This window comes from Tachypleus tridentatus, chromosome 13 (genome assembly GCF_004210375.1).
Source record: "Tachypleus tridentatus isolate NWPU-2018 chromosome 13, ASM421037v1, whole genome shotgun sequence".
NCBI lineage: Eukaryota > Metazoa > Arthropoda > Merostomata > Xiphosura > Limulidae > Tachypleus > Tachypleus tridentatus.
This window is the reverse complement of record NC_134837.1, coordinates 136,169,707-136,195,242: the sequence shown is the minus strand read 5'-3', so window position 1 is coordinate 136,195,242 and position 25,536 is coordinate 136,169,707. Positions and strand designations below refer to the sequence as shown.

Here is a 25,536-nt window from a genome sequence, read left to right as displayed (position 1 = left end):
ACTGAAACTCCTTTATTCAAGAATTAGTTTGTCAAGTAAAAATACAGAAGAACCAAAACTCCTTTATCAAGGAATTCTTTTATCAAGTAGAAATACAGAAGAACTGAAACTCCTCTATCAAAGAATTGTTTCCTCAAGTAAAAATGAACAAGAACCATAACTCCTTTATCAAAGAATTGTTTCCTCAAGTAAAAATGAACAAGAACCATAACTCCTTTATCAAAGAATTGTTTCCTCAAGTAAAAATACAAAAGAAATGAAACTCCCTTATCAAGTAATTGTTTCATCAAGTAAAGATACAAAAGATACAAAACTTAACTAGGTTCACCAAACGGAACTTCCACATAACGTTTTTCTTCCTGAATAAATTGATAAATTCACAAATATCAATCAGCTACATATATGTACTGAATGTCAATGTTTCCTCAAAACACATTTTATGGGAAGGAATATGCTTGATCTTGCAAGGCTTAAGAAGCTTTTCTCACCAGTTTGAATAAAGACCTGCTTTAGAAAACTAAAACATGTTCTCACCAAAACTCAAACTTTACAAGATGATCTGAAACTTTTGTAACTCTATATAATTTAAAAAACAATACATGTGATAATATTTATAAGCAACAGAAACAATGCATCATTTGTTGGAGGAAGGCATAAAGAACTAGCTTTAAACTACATAACAGCACTATAACTTAAGATATATTTTCATTTCCACAAATCCACCAATGCACAAAAAATCCTTCTTGTAATCCACAAAAAAAGTGCTTTTCAGTAAGGTAATGCAATGAAATTGTAACAAAATGATAAGACAATTTGTTACCAAACATGGTAAATTCTATACATACAGTACTTGAAATAGAGATGGTGACACAGAAGTGATACACATGGAGGAAAGAGTGACAAACAATGAGTAACTGCAACTAAGTGGTCAATTTGTCACTAGTACAGTACATTATTTCAAAATTCCTATATAAAACTTAAACAAATTATTTTATTTTACATTTACCATGTGCAAAATTTCATAATGCATTGCAAATTATAGCAAATTAGGAAATGAGTGCAATGTTCATAACTAGAAAAGATAACTGTTTTCTATACATCTATTTACTGTTCTGTTTTAAGAAAAGTAAGAGAAACTCAAAGAACTTATTTGTAAATAGTAATAACATATATACATATATAATGTATTATAACTGAAATGTAACTGTACTTTACAAAAGACTGGTCCACTGAAACACAGAAAGACAGGTCAGTTTGTAAAGGCCATTTTTGTATTACTGTATTCAATAATGTGAGTGCATGTGAACTTTGCCATTCAACTTTTGAATGTTAGTCACAAAGTACTGAAAAGTCAATAAAATAAAAATAATACAATTTTATAAATGTTATGAGATTAACACTAACTAATTAGACTAAACATTTGTAGTTGTGTTAAAATTTGTAGTAATTCCAGAACAAAAAAGTGTAATTTGTATCTATTTCCTAATTTTTTCATGGTAGTTACAAGGTCAGAAGAATCAACTTAATCCATATAGAGATACCACAGTGAAAAACAGTAAATAAATATAATGCATTTTTTCTAAAAAATAATTGATAATTACCTATAGGATATTAGGGAGTTACAGAGATTTCATATATGAAATTTGACAGTTTTCTGATGCATAAATGTACTTTTAAACTTAAAATCAAAATTACTTTGCATGTTGGATAGTTAACATTCAAAAATAAAAAATGCATGAGTAAATCATTAATTTAAAAAAATTTAAAACTTAAGTAAAAAGATCTGATACTTTGGATACAAATGCCTTGTAATGTTTGCCAATAATCTGTAAACTTTCAGAAATACAAGTGAACATTTTAACAAATTATAGAATAAATGCTTTATGGTTACTTTCAGGAATACAAGCTGTGTGGAATCCACCCACCTGTATTAAAAAGGTTAAACAGAACAGTATACCTTCTATCATAAGTTTATCATTGCAAAATATTGTTCCAGTTATTGTGTTACTTTCCACAATTCAGCCAAGTCATTTTTCAGTTTCAGTACAACTCCTTAACCCTATCACCTTGGGTATCATTTACTGCACATGACACAAAGTGTTAGTGTCTTACATGCAAACGTTTACTAAACTACATTTTATGTTATACCAATAAGTATAACTTAAATCTCCGCTAATAATACATATTTTAATAGGATATAATTTTTAAGTTCTTAATTCTAAAAGACAATGTCTTAAATAATCCTGAATTTCCCCTAGTGTGACACATGACATTTTTTCTTAGCACATCATCATCCATATTTTATCCACCATCCCTCAAAAAAATATGAAATCAAACACAAATTATGCTCTATAAAATAATCATTGCTCAGTTAAACCACATTTAGTAGTTTTAACTTTGTTTGGTTACAGAGCTATCAAATAGAAAATCAGACCCCCCCTGCCACACCTGCCTCTAGCATTCTCACTCTCATAATTCGTTAACAGTTCACTTTCATGTTTAATTATATATTGCCTATAACCAATAGAAATTCAAGATTTTTGTCTATCAAGTAATGTATTGTATAACATTATGCACCAAACAGTTAAATGTCAATTTTGCTCAGAATACAAACATCATTCCCGTGAGAACATTTATAACTAGCGTGGATGAATTTGTAACAAATCTTGTCAGATACTTAGAAAACAAAAAAAATTTTGAGAGGTTAGCTAATTTGTCTACTTTCTGCATGTTATTAGTTTATATTGTTTGGTGCCTTATTTAATTAAGTAAAAGCTATTAAGTGCAATACTATAAGCAGTATAAAAAATTAGGGTTAACTCTCTTCAACAATCGAGAGCAAGAAAAAAGAAGATTGGTTAATATTCTATTTCTTGTTTTTCATTATCATTTTTTTATCTATAATTATAAAAGCAACTAAAATGTAGAAATAAGAATATTTTTAGATTAGATTAAGTAAAATAAATAACAATAGTAATAACATAATAAAAATATTTCATGAGACACACATGTGAGTTGTTTGTAATAGCTGTAGTAGCTTGTGGGTAACATAATTTAACAGCATAACATGAGCTGCATATGTCCCAAGTGATTTACAACTTCTAATGGCTAGGACAGTAGTTAATTACATATATATGTAAAAACGGCTGGTATGAGTAGAGAAAACTATGTAGAGGAGCGAACAATGTTTTGACCTTCTTTGGTTGTTAATTAGCAACCCTCATAGAATTCACCATGATGAAAACAAACTTCATGTTCAACAACCAGAACTATATACAAACAAATGGCCTAAGCATGGGCAATCCAGTATCACCAGTTCTAGCCAATATTTTTATGACACAAGTTGAAACACATGCAATTAACACAGCATTACATCCACCACTATACTGGTACAAATATGTAGACGACATGATTGCAAGATTCACATCTACAGAATACACACTTAATTTTTTTCAATCACATTAACTCTATACATCACAACATTAACTTCTCATGTGAACAAGAAGAAAGCAATCAAATATCATTTCTTAACCTCAAAATTAAGAGAACCGATAATTAATTTAAAACAGAAATCCACCGAAAAATCACCCATACTGGACTATACATTCCTTAAGACTCAGCACATGAAACAAAACAAAAACTCAACATACTAAGAAACCTAATAAACACAGCCATAAAACTATGCTCACCACATAAAATTATCATCAAATTAGACAAAATAAAACAATACTTCATCAACATCAATAAGTTTCCTCCACAAACTGTAGAAAACATTATATGCACACACCTAGACCTAAAGCAAAATCAAGTAACAAAAGTAAATATACCCCACAATTTAAAAAAATCATGAAACCATATACTGCTGCATACCATATATTCCCGACATCAACAGAAAAATAACCAACATTTGGCAAAAACTAATAACAAAATATGACATTCCAGCTAATACCAAATTTATTCAAAAACCAGGCACAAAACTGAGGTCTATACCATGTAAAAACTACACTGACAAACACCACACCAACATTATTTATAAAATACAATGTGATAACTGCCAAACTTCTATATTGGAGAAACAAATAGAAAAATGGAAACCAGATTCAAAGAACATAAAAAGTCACCTTTACACGTTTTTGAACACTGCAAATCAAATAAACACAATATAACCATAGAAAACACCCAAATGCTAAATAAAAAAACAAACATAAACAAAAGCAAAATTAAAGAAGCCTTACTTATACAACTCAAGCCCAAAATAAAGCAATACAAAGGAACACCATTATACCTATATTAATAAATATAATCAAACATCTAAGCATGCTCTCTGCATTCCTACACTCAATTACACAACTGTCTTCAAATGTGTGATCACCTATCAGTAAGTTACCTCTTTCTTTCTTTGTGAATCTGACGATAACAGGAGAAGGTTGAAACATTGTTCGCTCCTCTACAGAGTGTTCTCTACCCTTACCAGCCCTTTTTACACATGTATTTTTCTCTATGAGTGGGTTTTCTTGTCACCATGGATTAGTAGTTAGTTACAGTTCAAAGGGAAATAAAATAATACAACTATAAATAGATGTATACTGTTATGAAGTTGAATCTACTTAGGAAAAATAAATGTGGTTTCATGTTACAATATGAAATCATTCTAGAAAGAAAAAAAGGGGTAGTTTTGATTTATTTCAATTTCATTTTTGGTGGTTAGGAAGTCAGTCAAACTGACTGATCATGTTTTGAGTTAGGGTAGAAGGAATAACAGATAAATTATCAAGTTTTACTAACAAAAAATGCTTGAAATGTATTTCTGAGGTCTTAGGGTTTACACAAAGGAAGTTTAAGATTTTTGATACAAGGAAAGATATTTTTAATTTCAACATAAAAATTACTTTGTATGCCTATATTCAAAACAAATACTCAATATATTCATGGACAAATCTTTATTTCATTTTATTAAAAATACTTCACTAAAAAATATGAATCTCTGTAAGTGAAAGACTTATAATATTAACTGAAATACTGCCATATTTTGTAATGATATACAAACTATATTGAGAGTTAAAAGTATATAATCCAAAAATACCTTAAACAAGTAAAAAGTGGTTGCATGATCTGTCACATGGACAATGTTTGTGTTGAGAGAGTCTTAAAGCCTTAATAATATTCAAGAGCTGTAATTAAAGAGTCACAATACAGCTAGCATATGTACTTGTATCCAGCATGTTACAATATTCAAGTTATACACTGACAACAATTTTTCTTTTCTTTTCCATTGAACATACTATTGTTGATTGTTGCCAAACAATTTGGATTCATTTCAAAAGAGCACTATTCCCCAGCTTTGTTCACCCCATTATTCAAAGTGTGATGCTCATTCCACCTCTTTGGTTTGATTTTCTCTCATGAACAGTGTTTTTTATAATAGTTACAATTCCATTGAGGCCACTTTGCGCTACTTGTACCATTTTGAAGGTGACATTCGCACCAAGCCACATCTCTACCAGGAAAAGAGCAGACTTGAATTACTCAGCATCACTTTTAAAAAGTTTAGGCTTTATACTTTAATACTTGTAGGGCTAATAGTACAAGTTTCATATACCCTCTTCACTGTTTCCATACAGCTCCTATTGAAACATTAAATTTTGTCCCAATCTATCAAAGGATATAACTCTGATTTATACTCATTTGCCATGCATTATTCCTGTCATTTCCATAAGTGCAAACACTACACTACTGCTGGGAATAGTATGACTGCCTGTACATTTACAGACATTGTAATAACATGGCATTATCTGAATGATTGGATGCCAGCCAATCCCAGTGCAACCCATCAGAATGCTACTGTACTCTGTTCTACTTTATTTTCATAGGACAGTAACACAAAATACTTGCATTTTATACCAATTCACTATTTCAATAATCATTTCTGATATCATTAATATACTACATGCACATTGAGATGATACAATAAATAGAGCATATCAATAATTTATAAAAACAAATATACCAATTAACCTCAACTTAATTCATTTCATTCTGAGATACTATTTCTTTATTCATTATCACAGTAAAAGGAGTATTAGGCTAATGATAGAGAACAGGCTAAATAATTAATTCTTAACCTCACCTGAGCTAATGAATTTCTCAAGTTTGTAATCAGAGTTCCACTGTTACTACAGCTAGGAATTCCTTCAGATTCTAGGAGTTGCTTCATTCTTTCCCGCTCTGTATGTAGGCTTCTGTTCACAGTTCGAAGTCCATCATGAACTGTATCATAAATACTTAAGTTACTTTCTATGAGACTGGTGTGTTCATTGGAAAAAAATAAATATAAAACTATTAAAATAATTAAAATTTGAACACATATTAAACCCATTACAACCCTCAGGTTTCTAACAAAGTAAAAATTACAACACTTTTTGAAAAACTGTTAGGCATCTCTTCATATTACATACAAAATAAAATTATAGTTTAAATTTTGAGATTATAACTTTTCTTTTGATGTAAATTTTATTATTATTTGTTTTGGAGGAAGTAATTTAAAATAATTTAAACTACTACCCTTCATTTTTTTATTTTTTTCCCCAATTGAAAATTCTATTGAGATAGTGGAAATCATTAAATTTCCACCTGTTCAGATACAAATTAACAATGAACAAAAGTGAGCCCTGAATCTGCAATCCTTATGCCCATTTAAATTACATCATTAAATTAAATCAAATAGTTTGAAAACAGTGTGCTTTTGAAGTTGGTGATGTCAAGAACTGAACAATTCAACTATCTGCTTGCTTTTTCTTTTAACTTTTGCAAGTTTATATAGCTGACAAAATATATCATTTAAATTATTTTCTTCCTCAAAATCTATAATTACTCTAGAGAGTAAAGTTGAAAATTTTCTATGTTTTGAGGAGTCTTTAGGCTATGTAAGTCTTCTGTCTTGTAGGTTGGTAAAAATTGTCTAGTATTTGAAAGTCACAGAAACAAGATAAATTAACTTAATAATTTTCACTTGGTATTCATTTATTTTACAAAAATAACTGTCTTAGCAGTTTATCTTCTATTTGCAAGAAATGATAGCTGTAATTCAAGGTCATTATTCATGATTAAAATCACATTTTGCCCTTGGTCAAAGTTAAAGATGTGGCAGCCTTTTTTGAATGCATAGATAAGTTTTGTTTTTTATCTTCTGTACTGCATACTGATGTATAGAAGACATTTTAATGCTAGAAATAAATGACCTTATAACACCAATCATTGTTTTTCTTTAAGTAGACACTCAACATTTCACTTGAAAGCTTTTTCAAAAGTTTTCCACTAAAACACAAACCATAACTGACAGCAGAAAGCTTCAAATGGTCTAAACAACAAATTATAATAGAACCTAAAGTATGCATTTCTACAGCATCTATTAGACATAAAAAAGCAGTTTAACTTACTGTTCAAAGAAAAGTATCATTGAAATAATAATTGGTTTCCTGTAGCAAACAAAATTCCCCTCATACTTAAAGATTAAAATAATAAAAAGATACAACAAAAAAATTACACAAATTACAGATAACATCCTTTGTCCCTAATGATAACATCCTTTGTCCCTAATTAATCTGTCATTGTAGTTGTACAATCAGAAGAGCTACTTAAAACTTTCTATCAGTGTACTTGTTGCCTTCAATGAGGATTTGTATGGATAATGGTGGTTTCAAGTCAGTTATTACTTATCCATGATGAGTTACAAAATGTTCTACAAATGAACTTCTTTCATATTTACACAGAGGGTAAATATAATCAGAAAACCTGAACTGCTGATTCAAGTTATAGACCAGCCAGATCCAACCCTAAAAAAAACAGCTATAAAATATCAGTACACTATCTTACAATGTAATAAAACCCAGTCTTACAAAAACGTTTTTGTAATTTAAAGATGGGTATCTTGTCTCTAATGTTGTTTATCAGCTCACACATAACACCTGCCATCATAACTACACAAAAGAAACAGTAAGAACACCAAACACAAGGACAAGAGAACATACTGATGTTATTTACAAACATGAAATAAGTTCAGTTGCAGATCATTTTCTAACTAATCATGAACAAGTAAAACCTGACTTGAAACCACCATTCTCTGTATAAATCCTCACCAAAGGCACCAAATACACTAACAGAAATTTCAAAGAAGCTCTTCTCATTGAACAACTATGACTATGGATCAATTGGGACAAAGGATAGCACCAATAATATTTTTTTCATCCTATCTTTTTGTTATTTCAATCTATAACTTTAATAGAACTTTTGTCAACTACAGGTAACACTTTATTATTTCAACAATACTTTTCTATCAATAAGTTTTATATATAAAATAGAATGAGGTAAATAGTAACTATTTATATTAATATTAAAGCTTTAGACACTTGTTTATTGTACTTTTCTTGTCAGCAGATTGTCCTAGCACATAACATCATAAAGCCTACTATACTATGTGTATGAAATGGTCATTCTGGTCAATGGTTATGTTGGTTATTCACAATGGAATGGTAAATAGCAATGTAGTTGTTTTCATCACATTACAAGTCAGAAAATAATAATAAACAAATTACACTTATATTTTAAGATATCCTATAGCTACCATGCCATGTGTTTCAGATATGATAATTTTCAAAAATTGTTAATTTGTATCAATGCGACATCAGAGGTGGAATTATACCCATCACCAAGCATTAAAGTTAAATAAAAGACAGAGTAATTCTGGTTTCCTGTAGTCATATTTTATGTTTTTTAAAGATATATGTTTTTGTTTCTCTGTTTATTGTTATGTAAGAAAATGTATGTTCACTAGTCATAATACTTAAAGAATTGTAAAAAAAATTATATTAAAACACGAGAGCTTTATGTTAAGTTTCAGTTAATATACATATTATCTAGATTAATCAATTCTAGTACAGAGAAACACTCATGCCATTAAATGTTTCAAAATTAAATTCAGGCATAAAAAATCAGAATTTAAAGATATGAGCTGTTTGAACTTTTATTTTCAGAATAATATGGTTATTTTTGGTAAGCCTTTTGAACATTTATTTTTTTTTTAATTATAATTGAAATTATATTTTTTCTAATATATTATCTTCATTATCAAGTTAATACAACCTTTTTTTAATAACTTACAACTGGACAAGCACATCATCACTAGGTTTACTTTATAATATCTCTACTTTCTGTATTTTAATATACACAGCTGTTATTTCTGTTTTGCGTTTAAACTGAATTCTTATATACTTTGAGAAAAGCTTTTGCTCTTTTACAATTGTATTTTATTTAGCTATTCAAGGTCTGGCTCTCCATACATTAGTAATTTATTTAGCTCTTCATGATCTGGTTATTATACATTGATACATCACTTTGCTTTTTAGGGTCTGGCTCTCTAAAAATTAGTAATTTATTTAGCTATTCAGGATCTGGTTATCCTACATTGGAATGTTACTTTGCTTTTTATGGTCTGGCTCTCCATACATTAGTAATTTATTCAATTATTCAGGGTCTGGGTCTCCATACATTAGTAATTTTTGTAGCTATTCAGAGTCAATAAAGAAAAATTTAAAAAAATTATTATTGGTGTTATATTAATGTAATTTCACAAAAACTACAGACATAAAGATCATGGTTGACTACCACAACAATTTCCCAAATTAATTATGTTTTTTCCTTTTGCCATGGTTGCTAACGAAAATTTCAACTACAAAAATATTTTGATGATTTATTTAACTTATCATAGACTAAGTAAGAAAATGGAGTTCCAATAGGCCTTTCATAAAGCCCAGTATTTTTACCTTCTTTAGCAAGAGTTAAAAACTCTTCTTGACAACGATACAAACTAGTTTGGGAAGATGAGGAAGAATCCCCGAGGTTGCTGGTATAAACTGAACCAGAGTCTTGAACACTGAGAGGTCTTAGAGTATCATCTAAATTGGACAAGGATGGCTGAGATGAACTCAGGTGAACCATGTCCTTTATAGGTAGTGATGACACTGTCATCTAAGAAACAAGGACAACTAATTAGGCTTGACAAATTAAACATGTTAGATCAACTTATTACATTTCATGTATTGACAACCACTAAAAACTTCAAGACAAACTGTTGAACATGGTTAAAAATGATAAGCACTGGCACAATGTTTTTAGTATCAAAACTCTTTATTTGGGTTTTTGTTTAACAATTCCAATATTAGAATATGTATTTGTTATAATGATTCAAAAATTCTTAAATACATTTAAAATAATAATTTTATAAACAAGGTGTTTAGTACAAAAAGATTTAGTTTAGGTTGAAATATGTAACTTACATTTACACTAAATACAGATTTAAAAGTCTAGAGATGGCTTGAATGTGTAATGAAGAAAAGTTTACTACAAATGCACAGTGTTTTGACAAGATTGTGTCCTCATTACAATCAACTGAAAAGTGTTCTCCTCTTCATCAAAGCTAGATTTAGTAACCCAGTCACCTTCCTGTGTCTGATGATACATGTAAACGTATCTTTTTTTTAATGCTTTAAGATTATATGATTACATATTTTCAAACTTTACAAAATAACAATTTTTTTAAAATCTGTCCTGATACTTGATACATATTTCTAGATTTGTTCTGCTAAACAGACTTCTTGTAACAACGGTAATCTTTTCGTGCCCAATGATAAAAAAAATCATAAGATTACTCATTTTCTACTTAGTTTAAGAATGAGCTAGTTTCTGGTACACTGTTTTTTTGACAAAACTAGTAACAAACCACAAATCACAAAAGTGCATAAGGCTTTTGTTAAGATGTTTAGAACACTTATTCAAATATGTAGATGAAAAACTTGTGAATTCAACCAGAAAAAAATATATATATAATCCACAAAAGCACAAACTGGTTAATTTTTAGAACCAAACTTTGCCAAAGTTTGTGCAGCATTGCAAGTTCATAAACTTACTATTAACCCACTGGAAAACAACTGCTTTAACATAATTTGACTCCAAGAAACTGTGGTTGAAGTGTATTAATGCAAGATCTGTATATTTAAGCCATGGTAAAAAAAAAGTCTCTATATTTGTTTAAGCCAAAAAAAAAGAAAAGAGAAACTACATTTATATGCAAGTCAATATCAGATGACTTACTCTTTTGGAACATTTATTACTCTTTATTTCAATTATAAACTTAATTTCCATGAACTGATTTCCTCAAAGTATCTGAAAGTAAACTAAATGACTCAGTGAGGAAAGGATTAATAAGATGTAGAAAAAAAAAATCAAAACAAAAAACCTAAAATTCAGGACGATTATTCTTGTCAGATCTTACTTTTAGTTCAAGATCAAAAATTAATTACAAGCACATTTCTAGTTTTATTACTTGTAATTCTCAACAGACATTAATGAGGACCAACCTGATCAGAAACATTAGTTGTGTTTTTTAACTGTTGTAAAACTAATCCAAAACTAGTAAATGATATAAATTCATATGGCTATTTTTAATGTTTTTCTTAAATTTATTTTAAAAATAAAACAACAAATGGCAGTTAAAAAAATTTTGTATTGTTCAAAAATGACCATTCTGATCAACATAACATAATGAACAAAATTTCTCAATGGCTTCTGAACTAGATTCCACTGTACCACAGACAAAGGGCATCTGCTCAAAACATTATACAAAATAAAAATTGAAAAAGTTTTCATTTAGGTAAGTAAAGTTATTATTTATTATCAGTTATTTAAGTTTCATTTGCAAATCTTACAAAATAACATTTTTTCAAGAAAGGCAGAAATAATCTATTTAACAAAGGGAAAACAGGCATTATGTTAGAAACAGAGCACCAACAGTCAACAAAGAAACAAGATATATTAAACAGGTTAGAGATACTGCAAGACAAAGTGCTAATTCAGTTACAAAAATATGCTCCAAATGACAATGTCAAATCTTAACTGAAACTACATTCATGTCTGCAACATTGATATAAATTCCAGCACAATAAGATAGATTGAGTGAGAAGTGAAAACAGCAGAAGAATGAGACAGTCAGCACTGCTAAAAAGACTACATAATTAGAGAGGAAGAAAAACACAAAATAATTAGAAGTTTCAAAACACAGTATATCTATTGAGCCTACATATTACAGAGAAAATAAAGCAAGAAAGTAAGTCTTGAACAAACAAAGTTTGTACATCCCCAAATTAAAGAAATGTTACTGAAAAAAAAAACCATCGCAGAAGTTGTACTACCAATGAACTAAGCTACAAAGTTAGAACGTGAAGTTTTAACAAGTTAGAAGACAGATCACAGGTACGTATTCAGTACCAAGCTTGGAGATTAAAAAAACTCAATACAACAAATCCTCAACAAATCATTACCTGCTAAACCTGAAGACATGCTTAACACTGATAAAAAGGCAACTTGTTTTGAAATTAAATAATAATGTATTAACAATAACAGCTACTAATTGTTTCTTTTTCAACATTAAACACTACTACCAGAAACATTTCCCAGAAATGCTTTAATCTTTAACTTTTATCTTTATCTAAATCCTTAACTACTACATATCAATAAATATTTAAACCTTCCAAAGCTTACTGCTCTGTCTCTTTTCTCTCCTACATCACAAATATCTTGGGTAGTAGTGCCATCTTGTGTCTCTTGGGAAACTACGATTTCTACATGTTGCTGTTTGCTGTGGCCAAACTTTTGATCTTCCTTGCCCTTGTCACTAGTTTCTGACACCTGCTTGTTTTTCTTATTCTTTTTCAAGTAAAATCGCTTCCGTTCTTTCTTCAGCGACGTAGTATCAACATGTGGGAGCTACATGTAAAAGTACTACAAATTAATTATTATCGCACAAGACTGCTAAGAGGTGGATGCAAGCTATCAGCTCATGCTTGATGTTTGGGAAGAAAATAATTATAAACATAAATATTACATCCATTGTAATGATTCTACTAGATGACTGTTGAATATGATACTATCCATTACAAGTGATATTTTCTTACCTCAAGATGACTTACAGTGTATGTATTGGATAATCCTTCTAACTGCTGCAACATGGCAGATAACTGGAACAGTTTGTCTTTAAGAGAGGACAGGTCTGAATAAAAATAATTACCTAGGTTACATAGAAATTATTGCACAGGATCTGATAAAAGTTTCTCAGATTTCTTTCAAGCTTCCTTTTCAGAGAACACAGTTTTAGATATATTTCTACAAGTAAATATAAATGATGTAAAAATATAAACTATGTAAAACAACAACAGCTAAGTAATGTTTTGATTTATTCATCTCTTTGTCATTCTGAGCCAACACAACTTCCGTTGTTTCATACCAATGTTTTCAACAATTAACTGAATGTAAACCAATTTCACAAAATCAGTGTCACAAACATTTTCTTAACTTGAAATTCTTAAATATTTTTAATGCTACTTAAGTGTCACCAATATTTAATTATTCCCTAATTTTATTAAAATGTTATTAACTAGATAGGATGAGTTTTCTTTTAGAAAGAATAAAATAAAATAGTATTGAATTTTCTAAATGTTAACATTTTCTTACACTAAAAACATATTTCTGATGTGCATCCACCCATTCAAAGCTATCTCAAACTAGGTTTGCTCTCTAAGCATTACTAAAACTTTTATCACTAACATCTCACCTGTTTTTTACAAACCTTCATTTCTGTGTCATTTCAGAATATGTGCTTATCATGTGACTCTCCTCCTCCAACCATACTGCACCATGTATTTGAGCACAATCCTCATACTCAAGAACTAGCATGTACAAACCAGGAACACTGACATGTCAGTGAAGGAGGAAAACAAGAAGTGGACAAGGGGTAAGTACCGATCAGAAATACATTTTTTACTGTAAGAAAATGTTAACGTCCAAAGTGATACTACCTCCACTCACCAAAAGCTAGAATCTCACACTCTAAAAATGGAGTGGCCTGTAAAGGCATAGAAGTATTTAATCAAGCAAAGAGTAGTTGCCTTGGAAGAAAAGGTGTGTTCTAATATGAAGAAATTGCATCGTTGTTAGGTTGGTTGGTTCGGCATTTTATGGCACAAAGCAACTAGGCTATCTGCACCAAACATCTGGTAAAAAGTTAAAATTAAAGTAAAATTATTAAAATTCATAAAAAAGAATCAAGGAAAAACAAACAAAATTTAATTTTTTAATTAAAAACTTAAATAGCATTAAATCCAATTTTTATATCTAGTTTAGAGCAGTAAGAGAGAAACTACAGGACTTTCTGTTGCATAATTTTAATTATCATAACTCGCCAGAATGACTAATGGAAATGTTCAAACATTAGCATTAGTCACTTGAAGTTAGCCTTTCCAGTTCTGGTTTCCAGTTACTTGAAGTTACAGCCATTTTCTAATTGCATATTAAATTAGATGTAATTTAATTCATAAAAAGGAATCATATTAAAAACTTCATTTACTTTAAAAAGGTCAATAGCCTTTAAAAAACTAAAAACCGTTGTAAGGTGAACAGTGTCACCATTGCCAATGACAATTTCTAATGTTACAGATAAAACCTTGGAACAAAACACGTTTAAAATGATCCCATAATGACGGCAAGACAGTAAAATGTAGCTTATTGTGGTCCGAGTGTCACACAGACAACACATTGATGCATCAGTCCCAGATAAAAGAAAACAATGAGTTAAAAAACTTTGACTAATGCATAGTCTAGTTAGAACAACTTCCTCTTTCCAATCCTTTTGGAAACAACACAGCCAAAGTCCAATAAAGGGTTTTATTTGGAAAAGCTTGTTTTCATGTTGCTCACTCCAAGTCAACTGCCAACTGGCAAGGAGCTAAGCCGTGAATACAGGACCCTAGTCCGTGTATGGAACAGGCACAGCAGTGACAGCACCAAAGCAGACAGATTTGGCTGCAGTGTCGGCAAGCTCGTTCCCATGAATACCAAAGTGGCCTGGTATCCAGAAAAACTGGATATAAATAGTGCAATTTGAGTACTGCTTAGCTTCTATGTGATCCAGGGCAAGAGAAATGGCATACAGTTCAGCAGTGAACACAGAAACTGTACAGGTGATTGTGTGTACAACCACCGAACCACAACAAACCATGGCATAGCCCATAGAGTCTCCTGATTTCAAACCATCCATATAAATGGGAATGGAAGGGTGGTTCAAAAGATGTTTAGCAAATAAAAGATGATAATTCAAATCAGGAGTATCTGCTTTTCTCAGATGACTTAAAGAAAGGTTACATCTGGGGATTGTAATAAGCCATGGTAGGATGGGCTGACCAGTTGATACAGCAATGTTATCCAAGGACAACCCCAATTCATCCAATTGTGCCTGAATATGAAGGCCAAAAGAAGCAAAGGAAGATCGTCTGTTCTGAAAAAGCATGGCCCACCGAGGAAGGAGAACACAACCCCAAGTGAGATTCTGTGATAAGGATCGAAGTTTCAAAGCATACAGTAAAGACAATTGCAAACGGTGGAGGTTTAGAGGAGGTTCTTGAGAAGCTGTGTACAAACTCTAAAGGGAAGAGTGCAGAGCAGAAGTTCCTGATAATGAATAGAGTTCAGCATCTTCAAAGCCAAGGTTCTGGCAGAGCCATAGTGGAGTTTTGATCAAATAAGAGCACGATGTATCTTTAGCACAGAACATCAATCCACTCTCCAAGAGAGGAAGAGTGCTCTTGTACATTTGACTCATAGCTACTTGATGTATGGTATAAAGGTTAGCTTACCGTCAAAGATAAGCCCCAAAAATTTTGTTTTGGGGACCACAGGTAGTACAACTTCACTGATACAGAGTTCAGGATCAGGGTAAATACCCCGTTGATGGCAAAAGAGCATGCAAATGGTTTTAGAGAGAGAGAAGTTAAAACCATTTGCTGTGGTCTAGTTCAGTAATCAATTGAGGACAGTCTGTAGCTGCTGCTCAATATACCTCATATTTGACGACTGACGTGAGATGTCCAAGTCATTGACATAAAACCCGCTTGCAACAGTAAGAAGGAGTTGTTCGGTGATGGTATTAATCTTTGTACTGAAAAGTGTGACACTCAAAACACAGGCCTGAGGGACTCCAAGTTCCTATAGAAAAGAATGGGAAAGTGTCAAACCCACAAGAACTTGGAATTGCCTGTCTGTTAAAAAAAATTTTAATAAAAATAAGCAAATGACCACATAACCCAAATAAGATGAGGTCGTTGCAAAATGTCGTACCTCCATCTAGCATCATAAGCCTTCTCAAGGTCAAAGAATATTGATACAATATTGTTGTCTGATTGATGTTTCAAGTCAAATCAGTTAGTCCATGGTGGAGCACTGTCATCAGAACCTAAACAAGACGAGCATTAATCATCCTCTCTAAGGTCTCACAGAGACAGCTGTCAAAGAACAGTAGTTTAAAGGAATCTTGAGATCCTTCCTAGGCTTAGAGAAAGGTAGGACAATAGCCTGGCACCAGACATCAGGAAAAAACATTTTCTTGCCAGATATGGTTAAAAACAACCAGAAGAATAGCAAGAGAAGCAGGAGAGAGATGGCATAGTATCTCGTAGTATTTATCATCCAGTCAACCGATGAAGAGAAAGTTTGAGTTCCACCAGTGTAAAGGGGCAATTACAGACACCTGGCAACAGCTTTCACTGGCAATCGGAGAGCAACATTGAAAAGGAGACAGAATTATATTGCCCACAGACCTTTCGATTCTTGTCCCATATGACTTTGGAACTGGTGGTAGAAGAGAAGCTGGTTGTGAACTGAATCCAAGCTTCCTTCTAGCTTTGACGTCTTACCCACTGAGCATGTCAGCGATGCTGTTCGAGAGTGTGGGAAATCTATGAAAAGTATCCCAGGCCTGTTTTTGAGCCTTCCATGCCATGTGGCAGGCAGAATGTTACCATTGGCAAGGATACTGTGGAAAATTTTCGAAGTTTTAGGAATACATTGAACAGCTGCCTGTACAATACAGTTAGTCACTGCTGCCACACAGTCGTCTATTGATGGCTCACAAAGGATGGCAGGATTACGTTCTGCAAGACCAGTAAAAGAGGGCCATTTGGCTTGATCCAGCTTCCACTGGAGCACGTGGTTTGGGTGGCATCAACCATGGCCAGTACCTCTCAAAATGATAGGAAAATAATCACTACCTCGTGAGTTATTATCATGAAAAGTGGACGAAGACTGAATGGGAGCAAATTATGAGATCAAAAGCAGTAAAGGACTGGCTAGGTACATAAAAATAAGTATAAGAACCAGTACTGAAAAGAGAAAGTTTGTGATCTGAGAGCATACACTCTACAGAGCAACCCCTCCCATCAATATCAGTACCTCCTCAGAGAGGATTATGTCCATTAAAGTCCCCCAGGATTAAAAAGTGAGATGGCAACTGTTCAATGAGAGCATCAAGGTCTGATTTATCATTGGTCTCTCCAGGCAACAGGTAGAAAGAACAAACAGTGATGGTACAACCCAAGAAAACATGGATGGCTATAGACTCCAAGGGTGTGTTGAGTGGCAAAGACAGAGTGGGCACATGGTGATTAACCAATAGTGCCACATTTCTATGCACTTGTCTATCACACAACCTGTCACTTCTGTACAAAGAAAACTGCCAAAAGGTGACTGTATCAGCAGATTTCAGAAATGTTTCCTGTAAAGAAAGACTTACAGGATGATAGGAAGCAATCAGTGCTTTGATGTTATCCAGATTAGAATGTAAACTCTGACAGTTCCAATGTATCAAAGTGGCCATTTTTATTTATGTGTAGGCAAATTAAGTAGAGAGCCCTTCTGTTTTTAACATCTTTTTTCTTTATTTATTTTTATTTTAGGGAGGTCTGTTTTATTTGAGGGAGGTCTGTAGACCTCCATAGATCCTACCCTGGGTCAATTGAGCAGGTCACTGTCGTTAAAAGAGAATTCCAGCAACTGAGGATGTAAATAAATGATTGTTTTGCATCTTGAGGCAGAAGAAGATGTACCCAAGGAAATGCCAGTACCCAGAACTAAAGGAAGTGATTATTGGGGTTTGCTACAATGAATTTAATGAACAGAGATGGGTGTTGACATTGATTCATCAACTTTTTTACCCATTGAGGTCAAAAGACTTTTCACATGGTTTGAGAATTATTCTTTTGAAGGGATGGAGAGATCTATCTGCAGTCCCACTGTAGTAGTGGAATGAAGTACAGCAGCATGCATCTGAGATGAAGTGGTGGACAGTAACTTTCAAGCCTCAGGGTAAATAATGTTTTGAATTGTTTTCAAATGCTGCATCTCTTTTCCTTCCAACCACTTAGGGCAAGAACAAAAGAAGGATCGGTGAGAGCCCTTACAATTAATGCAATGAGGATCTGTTTCACACTCATAGGCATCTTGGTCCTTTCCACCTCAACGAGCACATGTCAAGAAATCATGACACGATGTCTTCAAGTGACCGAACCACTGACACTGGAAACATCTGAGAGGGTTTGGAATGTATGGCCTAAATCACCATGAAAGAAACTCAGAAGATAAAAAGACCAACAAATATCAAAGTTATAAGTTTACTCAAAGAACGAATAAGAGTATGAAGACAAAAGTAAAACCTATCCTCAAGAACAGTTAGAAATAACAAATCTTGACTCAAATCTAATCTATAATTACATGTGAATAGTAGTAAAGAATAAGGAACTTACAAATGTATTAACAATGAAAAGAAGTATAAATAATAAACCAACACACCCACAACATTGACCAAAATTACATTTATCCAAACAGTAACTAACATGCAAAACCCATACAGATATATACATATATATCAAATCAAAAAAAAGTAATAAACAAACACTAAATGGAAAGTTAAACTAAAGTAACTTCAATGGCAAAAAATCTATAAATATCTAACTGACCAAATACTGACCAGAGAAGATATAAAATACCTAAATTAATGCATGCATCCCCACAAGCTCACAGAAACTTGTTAAACATAGGTATACCAACTGGAAGTAAGGAATGCGCACTGAAAAACTTACCACAGCACTCCTAGGAAAAAGAATAATAACTGACACAGCAGATTACATATAGGTGAGGTAACAGGTTGAAAGTGCCAGAGAAAGAAATTTCCACTAAGTAGTTATATCCTGCTTCACAAAATATTGTAAGAGAAAAAGAAGAAATTGTAGGATGAACATAAGACATGAACTCACTGCAAACTAAAGCCTGAGCTTCCCTCAGATATTGTCAACCCTAAGGCTTGGGGACTCCTGTTAGAAGTATTGTCTATTATTGTGGGAAGCTCACCATCCATCTTATTAGGTCTCAAATTCACATGAAGAAATCAGAATTCAGAAAACTGAAATATTTCTAAAACAAATGAAAAGAAACAATGTAAATCAAACATAAAAAGTCAAAACTTGACATTGAAACTGATATAACTTAGTTATCAAGAGCAATCACATATTTCTAGTCACATGGAGATTAAGTTAATGCATGCTTACACACTATAATGCCAATAAAAAAGTGAGGATTGTACTAGAAAAGAAGAGGGAGCTACATGTGTAGTATTGATGATGCAGTACAATTGGTAAAGAGTAGTCACATGATCAGCACATTCTGAAATAGTTAAAAATTAAAGGGATATGAAAGACTGGTGTGCTGTTACTAATACAAGTTTAGAAATGATTAGAGGGTAATTCAAGGTCCAGATAGCTTTGGATGAGAGAGGGTAGTATCGTTTTGGAATTAACATATAAAACACTAAAACATTCTCTCCCTCTTTATCTAATCAATTCTACATAAATTTCATTTCTACAACACTATATAATACAGTGAGAGCATATTTCAAGTTCTTCACCTTTATTTCCTTGCTCAATAGCAGCTGAATCTAATATCCATGCTGCGACTCGACTCTGTTGACTGACAGGGCTTCGTATGTGCCTAGAGTTCTCTCGTGCCACCGAAGATTGAGCTGGAGTATCTCCCGTTATTAGCCCTTAAAAGAAGAGTACGATACCTAAATGTCTTCACTTTAATATTAAAAGTACTTCCATTGTTTTGTCTGCTGTACCTATAACGTTGCTACTGATTTGGCAATTACATGTACATTGTTTGCATCAGTTGACTGAAATTGTTTATGCCAAACTTTTAATTCACAGGAAACGAGAATTTCACATGAACAAAAACTGGGGTTCTAGCATTAAACTCTTACAAGGTTGTATCTAACAGAGAGTAAATACACCGAGTCACAAAGAAATCCTTAAGGTTAAGTAAAATCTCAAGAATGCAAACCAAGAAAGACCAAAAAACAGGGTTTGTTGGGATAACTCTAACTAACAGTTTTGTGTAAGTACCTTTAGATAAACATTTTGCCTTTCTCAGATATATAACATGTCCAGTTAAACTTTCCTGCTTGGCTATACAACAAACTGCAACAACAGAAATAACTGCTACATTAGTTATTAAATAACATCAACAGAACTAAATGCTATACACTTTACACTAATGTAGGTTTGAATCTTATATAAATGTGTCAGTATCTACATTTTACTAACCCTATTCTTCAAATTAACAGATCAATTTTTTTAATTAAAAATAGCATTTTTGGTGAATCCCATCATGTTTAGTGTGTATAATACAAGTTTACATGTAAATAGACCTCAGTGTAATACAAGAGCTCTACATATTATCCTTCCATTTCCACATGGAATGACTTAGTTAAATGTTATAGTTTTATAAACAAATATAAAATAATCTTGTTTCAAAACAAAACTTATGTTTATGGTTTGTGTCACTTTTCCTTTTACTCAGAAAATTTATAATTACTCTGAATGCTTTAAACTGACATCATAAAATATAAGAAATATTTGAACACAATAAAAAATATTTTTTGTTGAAATGCCACGTTTCACATACAACACTCCCTCAGGTGAGCTTTTGCAGTTCATATATATTTAAAAATACAAACTTTAAAACAATATTATATTCACACATAACTATTAACTTAACCCTGTTGATTTTAGTCATATAAATATTATATATTGATATACTATTATTTTATTTTTGCTTAATTTTTTGTGTTACTATTATTACTACTACATCTGTCTGTTTCAAAATTAAGAATTACAAAAAATCTGCTGTATCAATTACTTCAATCCATTATATTATAATTTCTTATTAACAAACAAAAAATCCATATATTTTCAGAAACTTCTTTTTATTATAAATTAGATGAAAATGTTAAGTCTTTTTAAGGTATAAATTTGAAGGGTAAAAAAAATCCCACATAAGTGTTCTGTGATGCAATGAAAGTAATCAATAATGGAAGTTGTTAGCATCTAGATTTCATAAATCATCTCAGCAAGAACTAAAATTAAAACTCTGATATCACATTTCAAGTAAACCTTATTCAATACCTTAGAAAGATAGTATCCATCTAAAAGTAAACACATCTATCAAAAATACTGTGCACAATTTACCAATAACAGGATCAAATGTTGGAACTTCTTCCACTGGGGTAGTGATTTTAGGAGCCTCTTTGCTACCATAAGCAATCTCGTACTGACGATACAACCTATGCTCCCGTAGCTGTTCTATCCACTGTTGAAACTGTGACCTTTTTTTGACCTGTTTCACAAAGAAACAAACACACATCCTCATGCTAACCTTTCATAATTCAAGAGTATGGATTGTACTCTAATACCTTAAAATATTTTTAAGTATAAAGCTAGTTACTTTTTAGTGTTATCATCACCTCACAACAAGCATTTCAATTCTTAAAAAATGTCATTCAATCGTTTTGTTCATTTCAGGTGTTTATGCAAAGCTACACAAGGATGGTGTGTACTTGCAATCTCTAATTTTAAACTGATCAATTAGAGGGAAGGCAGCCAGTCAGATTTACATTCCAGCATACTAACACAGAAGCCATTCCCTCCCCTTATACAATTTTACTTGACTAGGAAGTACACAACTCCCCATACTAATAAACATCTAGTGTATTAACAAACATATTTCCATTACTGAACTGCAATGTCAGTTTCTTCACATTTAAAATACTAAATGCTCAAAGATTTATTTTATGTAATAAAACCACATTTCTTACAGCTATATAAAAAAAAGAAATTCATTGAATAATATTATTTCCAATTTTGCTGCACAGTAAGTACAGTTCAAGATCTATCCAAAAAAACATACAATCAGCACACTTTCAAATAAAATATTAACATACCTTCATTTCTATTTGTTCATATAACTATGTTAATAACAAAACAAACCTTGCTTAATATAATGCAAATTTAACTATACCTAAAAAAATAAATCTAAGTTTACTCAGATTCATATTTTTCATAAATATCTGTTGTAAGTAACTTAAATCAATTTTAAACAATAAATAAACTGACTCACTTTTAAGTGGTAAATAAATTCTTCAGCATCAATATCTATTCTCCTCCCACGACTCTTAGTTGAGATCACAGACAATCCAATATCAACGCAACCATGGAGTTTACCACGTGACATCTTCATGTAACAAAATAAAATGGATTTATTAATCCAAATTTATTTTAATATCATTTCAACAAAAGAAACAAATTCCCATCTCAACAACACCTTTCAACATTAGAGTGTAGTTAATATATTGGTTTTAGAAATTGATTCATTGGCTCATTCAACTCTCTTTAAATTCTTTTCCCTTTAATGTGAAACAAAGTATTCAGGGTTATTCTGTTTAAATATAGCATTAAAATATGAAAGATAAAAGTCAGTCATAATAAGTTGTTCTCATAACTTATTACCAACTGCCAACTTCATAATTTTTTTTCATGAAATTCAAAAGAATAATTAAAGTGTACATCATGGGATGTGCAACTTTTTTTGCTTTTATATCAGCACCTACAAAACTAAACATTGTTTGAGTTAATCTATCCTGATCATTACAGACAAGACAATTAATATTATATCACATTAGAATTTCCTTAATCAGCTTGCATTTGAACAGCATCTTTTGCATTTGCCATACAATTTTTTACACACACTTTGTAATACCAAATATTTGGTTAAAAATAAAAAGAAATTAACATTTCATTCAAAACACCATTATGTTTTGCTTTCAAGTTTTTTTTTTCCCTATTATCAGCTGTATGAGCTAAATAAATAAAATGAATAAGCTTATTGACCAATTTAACAAACTCTACAAATGAAAAAGCAAAGTTAGACTTGGCAACATCTTCCAACACATGAATTTTAAGAAGTTAAATTACATATTTACCTTGCTTATATAAATAAATTGATTTTCTTCTTTTAGTGCAATGTTTAAGTTCATTAGAATAAGTACTCTCCAGTGATATTTATAAAACCCTAATCTAAATTAAATCTAATTTTAAGGAAACTTAAAAACTTAAACTTGATGATTTTATCATCAACTCATTCAATAGCACATTTATATATACAAAACCATTAGAACTTTACCACTAATAGCTTGTTTTCTTCTTTCAATAGATTAACTGTCAATAAATGGTATTCTTCTTTACAAATTAACTGACAAACTGTTTCTTCTCTAGACATTAAGTGTGAACAACTGTTTTTTTCTTTAGAAATTAACTGTCAATAAAATATTTTCTTCCTCAAAAGCAAAACTCTTAAACTTAGATATCAACACAATGTGCCAAAACTTTTGTAACTTATACTTTTATTTTTCTAATTTTCTGTTTGATTTGATGCATCTGCTTATTTTTATGTTTTTCTTTAATCTAGAATTCCAATTCATGATTATATTTTGAGTTTTACAGATAATCTAGTAATGTAAATACTCTTCTTCTGTTTTTATACAGTATTACAGTGGTTTAGTTTTTAAAAAAGTAAACCACTTTTGTAATTCAGCAATCTTTTTTCAGTCCATTTAAAACCTCATTAGACATAAATAGTCCCCTAAATGTAAAAAAAAATTCATTTCTTGTTTTCTTATCAACAATACACTTAATGAAACTGCTTAATCCTTTTACAAGTTAAGTTTAAACAAGTTTTTTGTAATTTAATTAAAGCAATACAAAATTAGTTCCAAAACAAATTTCACTGGATATACATATATGAATTGTAATACATAGCAGTGAAGTTATATATAAGTTTGACATTTTAAACTTACTTCAGATGTTGATTTTGCATAAGACAAATTTCCCTTGTCAAGACAGAAGTATCTCTGAAAGAAAGATATTTATATCGATATGTTTATTTAAAAAAATTACTGTGATACAACCTCATTTAAACCACAAATATCAGACACAATAACATTCAAAAATAGAAAAATAGTTTATAAATGTTTGTTACACTATCATTTGTGCATTACCTAAACTTTTTTTTTTTTGCACATTAACAAGTGAAGTTCACAAATCTATTATGTCTCAAACCTAAGTGTTTTGTTTGGGTGCATTCACTATCAAATTTATTTATGCCTAATTTCATGTCTGTTTCATTTCCTATTGTATTTTGTTTTACTGCAAAATCCTCTTGATGTTTTTCCTTTGATACTTTTAATTCATTTTTAATTAGGTATTTTTAATATCTGTATTATTTTTATTTTATTTATGATATTATTCTACACTACTTATGTATAATACCTTGTTTGTACCACTTGTGCTACTCTTGATTATATAAAACAGAAAGTAAGAAAGCACAGTGGAGAGTCAGAAGAATTACAACACCTGAGGCAATGTAACTGGTGATCATAAAACCCTATTTTGAAAAGCATACCATACCAATTTATTCAATACAAAGCATTGCAAGTATGGAAGATTATCCTCTTCTACTTTACTACTGTAGTCCATGAGTATGGTTAGAACACATAAACTAATAAAGCCAACATATTGCATTAATATACCAACAAGTGGAAAAAACAATCTCAGCAGCATTTGTTTTTGGCCATGGAAATTAAAATATATAAATTGGCATGGTCTTACAGCATGTATCACTGATGTATTACTAGTTTAAGTATACTTAAAAAGCACCACTTGCCACAGTGGGATACAGAAAGAAAATGAGAAACATGCCCCTGAAAAGTAACAGGTGTATATAATAAAAGATAACTTATCCAATCATAATTTCACAAGAGCAAATGATCATAACAGATGGATGATGGTACTCAACAAAGAAGAAACAGCTACTCAAAGCAAAGAATGGAAGGTGAACATATGAAATAGTCCCAGTGCTCGACAGATAAAGTATCTAAAACAGATAACAGAGTAGACACATAGGAAAAAGAAAGTTATGTGACTGCAATGAAGGCATCAGGAAATGATGATAGGAAGGAGGAAACAATCAAAACTCAATGGGTACAGGAAGAAGGGGAAAATATAATAGACAAGGAAGTGGAATAAAGGAAGAAAACTGAGAAACTGATACAAAGTAAAGAAACCAAGAAAATAATAAAATGTGGAAGATTATAAGAATAAAAAAGTAAAAAAAAATATACCATATCAGCCACTAAAATATAGGTTAATAAAATCAATCCAAAACAAAAGAAATAAACTGACCAGAAACAACTGAGAAAAACCAAAGTAGTGTTAG

At 31.3% G+C, this 25,536-nt stretch overlaps 1 protein-coding gene across 12 annotated transcripts in view; it reads right to left on the bottom strand.

The window, feature by feature from the left end:
* The window catches only part of LOC143238686 (oxysterol-binding protein-related protein 3-like), a 97,438-nt gene that overhangs the window by 34,671 nt on the left and 37,231 nt on the right, over nt 1-25,536 (bottom strand). For all 12 annotated transcript variants that reach the window (XM_076479133.1, XM_076479124.1, XM_076479135.1 and 9 more), the window contains 8 exons: nt 24,119-24,172; nt 22,384-22,497; nt 21,456-21,603; nt 19,835-19,972; nt 13,005-13,099; nt 12,592-12,816; nt 9,819-10,023; nt 6,128-6,267 (listed from right to left, as the gene is read on the bottom strand). In XM_076479133.1, the coding sequence (XP_076335248.1) occupies nt 6,128-6,267; nt 9,819-10,023; nt 12,592-12,816; nt 13,005-13,099; nt 19,835-19,972; nt 21,456-21,603; nt 22,384-22,497; nt 24,119-24,172 (1,119 nt within the window). The remainder of the gene's footprint in view (nt 1-6,127; nt 6,268-9,818; nt 10,024-12,591; nt 12,817-13,004; nt 13,100-19,834; nt 19,973-21,455; nt 21,604-22,383; nt 22,498-24,118; nt 24,173-25,536) is intronic.